The sequence below is a fragment of the Syngnathus leptorhynchus genome, chromosome 13, assembly GCF_054491065.1.
Source record: "Syngnathus leptorhynchus isolate UIUO chromosome 13, UIUO_Slep, whole genome shotgun sequence".
NCBI classification, from domain to species: Eukaryota; Metazoa; Chordata; class Actinopteri; order Syngnathiformes; family Syngnathidae; genus Syngnathus; species Syngnathus leptorhynchus.
This window is the reverse complement of record NC_141207.1, coordinates 1227529-1229863: the sequence shown is the minus strand read 5'-3', so window position 1 is coordinate 1229863 and position 2335 is coordinate 1227529. Positions and strand designations below refer to the sequence as shown.

At 52.6% G+C, this 2335-nt stretch overlaps 1 protein-coding gene across 2 annotated transcripts; it reads right to left on the bottom strand.

Moving 5' to 3' along the window:
- Positions 1 to 334: 334 nt before the first annotated feature.
- Positions 335 to 2031, bottom strand: sox2 (SRY-box transcription factor 2). 2 transcript variants are annotated; one of them, XM_085927524.1, is made up of 2 exons: positions 664 to 2031; positions 335 to 482 (listed from the first exon to the last, which is right to left on the bottom strand). In XM_085927524.1, exons 1-2 carry the CDS (start codon positions 1620 to 1622, stop codon positions 473 to 475), a joined length of 969 nt encoding a protein of 322 aa, XP_085783650.1. In that variant the 5' UTR covers positions 1623 to 2031; the 3' UTR covers positions 335 to 472. The 2 variants fall into 2 exon arrangements, with proteins under 2 accessions (XP_085783650.1, XP_085783651.1); XM_085927525.1 differs by having other exon boundaries at positions 343 to 2031.
- Between the last annotated feature and the right edge of the window lie 304 nt (positions 2032 to 2335).

The window sequence follows — 2335 nt, the reverse complement described above, 5'->3', positions numbered from 1 at the left end:
TACAAATCAATTAGAAAAGAAAGAGCACAAGCATCATACCTCAAACGGATGGAAAGTGGGAGACGGGGAATATAAATTAACTTGAAGATGAAATGAGCTGGGGGGGGAGAAGTCTCAATTCTTTCTTAACGAGCGGTAGGGGCAAAAAAAAAAAAAAAAACAGCGCTACCTGCTCGTGTTTCTCTCCCTTTCTTTCCAGTTTGTTTGATCGCTTCAATTAGTTCGACTATCTATTTTCGATGGAACTGCTTTTGTTTTTCAATATATAAATTTATATATAAAAGGAAAAAAAAAGTAGGCAACCTCTTAACAATTTCATCTGATTGTAATGTTTCTTTGATAAATACTGTACAAAAGATGATTGCAATAATAAACGATTGGATTGCGACTCCCACTTTTTTGTCGTCTTGCAAACTCGATCCAGCAGTGAAGTGAAGAGGACGTCGAGCTCCTGCATCCATGCATCCCTCCTCTAGAGCTTCCTTAAAAAAAATCAAAGGGGGGGAAAAAAAAGAGGTGTTTTTGTCCGTTTCCTGCATGGTGACTTTTATACAACTTTTCCCAGCACAATTTTTATTTGTATTTTTTTCTGTACAAAAATAGTCCGACGTTAAGTAGTCCGGCAGTTTGTTTGATCAAAGTTCGTTCGGGCGCATGTCTTACATGTGCGTCAAGGGCAGCGTGCCGTTGATCGTCGTCCCGGGCACGGTGCTCTGGTAGTGGCCGGACATGTGTAGTCTGGTCTGGGCAGTCTGCTCGCTGACCTCCGCCCCGGGCAGGTACATGCTGATCATGTCCCTCAGATCTCCGCTTTGGCAGCCCGGCGCGGCCCGGTGCGAGGACGACGTGACGATGGGCGGACTGGAGCTGCTCGACTCGGACTTGACCACCGACGAGGGCCCCATGGAGCCCAGGGCCGTCATGCCCGGGGTGCTCTGCTGCGAGTAGGACATGGAATACGTGGGCGAGCCGTTCATGTAACTCTGCGAGCTGCTCATGCCGTTGTACTGCAGCGCGCTCATGTCGTAGCGGTGCATGGGCTGCATCTGGCCCGCATTGTGCGCGTTCAGGCCAGGGTGCTGGTAGCTCAGTTGCTCCTGCATCATGCCGTAGCCGCCGTTGGTCCAGCCGTTCATGTGCGCGGCGTACGTGTCCATGCGCTGGTTGACGCCGCCGCCCAGGCCGCCGCCCACGCCGACGCCGACCCCCGTGCCCATGCAGTTGCCGCCCGGCGCCAGCAGCCCGCCGGGCAAGGTGTACTTGTCCTTCTTCATCAGGGTCTTGGTCTTCCGCCGGGGCCGATACTTGTAGTCGGGGTGCTCCTTCATGTGCAGGGCCCGCAACCGCTTGGCTTCGTCGATGAAGGGCCGCTTCTCGCTCTCCGACAGAAGTTTCCACTCGGCACCCAGTCTTTTGCTGATCTCCGAGTTGTGCATTTTGGGGTTCTCCTGCGCCATCTTCCTCCTCTGACCGCGCGACCACACCATGAAAGCGTTCATGGGTCTCTTGACCCGCTCGGGGCTGTTTTTCTGGTTGCCAGCGGCAGTGTTGCCGTTGCCCGTGCCTCCCGTGTTGGTCTGGGGGGCCGGGGGCTTCAGTTCTGTCTCCATCATGCTATACATCAGGAACGGCGAGTCGGGCGGCGCTCCCGAGCAGGTGAATTGTCAACACGCGACTCCAAACGGCAGCGGGAGCGGTTCTCTCGTCCGACAACAACAAAACAAAACAAAACTAAACAAAAGTTACCTGTCGATTCTCTCAGCAACTTTCTCTCTGGACAAAAACAAGGCGAGTTTCCACAGCCTCGCTCCCCGCGGCTCGGCGAGAGCGCGCGCGTGTGTGTGCGTGCGTGCGTGCGTGCGTGTGAGCGGCGCACACACAGCGAACCTTCTCTCCCAAAAGGTCCCTGCGATGTTGTGTCCACAAAACTTCTTCGGCCCGTCGCTTCTCCAAAAAGGCATCAACAAAGTGGACTTTTTCTCCCCTGTCCGCCCGAGCCTTGACAAGTCCAGATAGTTTGGGAACAAGTTAATAGACGACCATTCAAGTGACGCGGCTGTCAGCAAATAAATGGCCTGGAGCGGGCCAATCACAGTCGCCTTGCTGCCCCGACACACCAATGGGAGCCTTCGATTAACATAAAGAGGCGTGGTTTGCTCTGCTCCGACAAACACGCTCAGACAGCCTGCCTGCATGTGCCAATGCAGAGTACATATTTACTATTTCTTCGAGCAGTATGGAGATAGTCCGTGTGAAATAATATTATTCATAATGATAATTTAAAATAAACAATGTTGAAACACTGTCGCAACGTTAGAAAAATCCATAAGGCCGT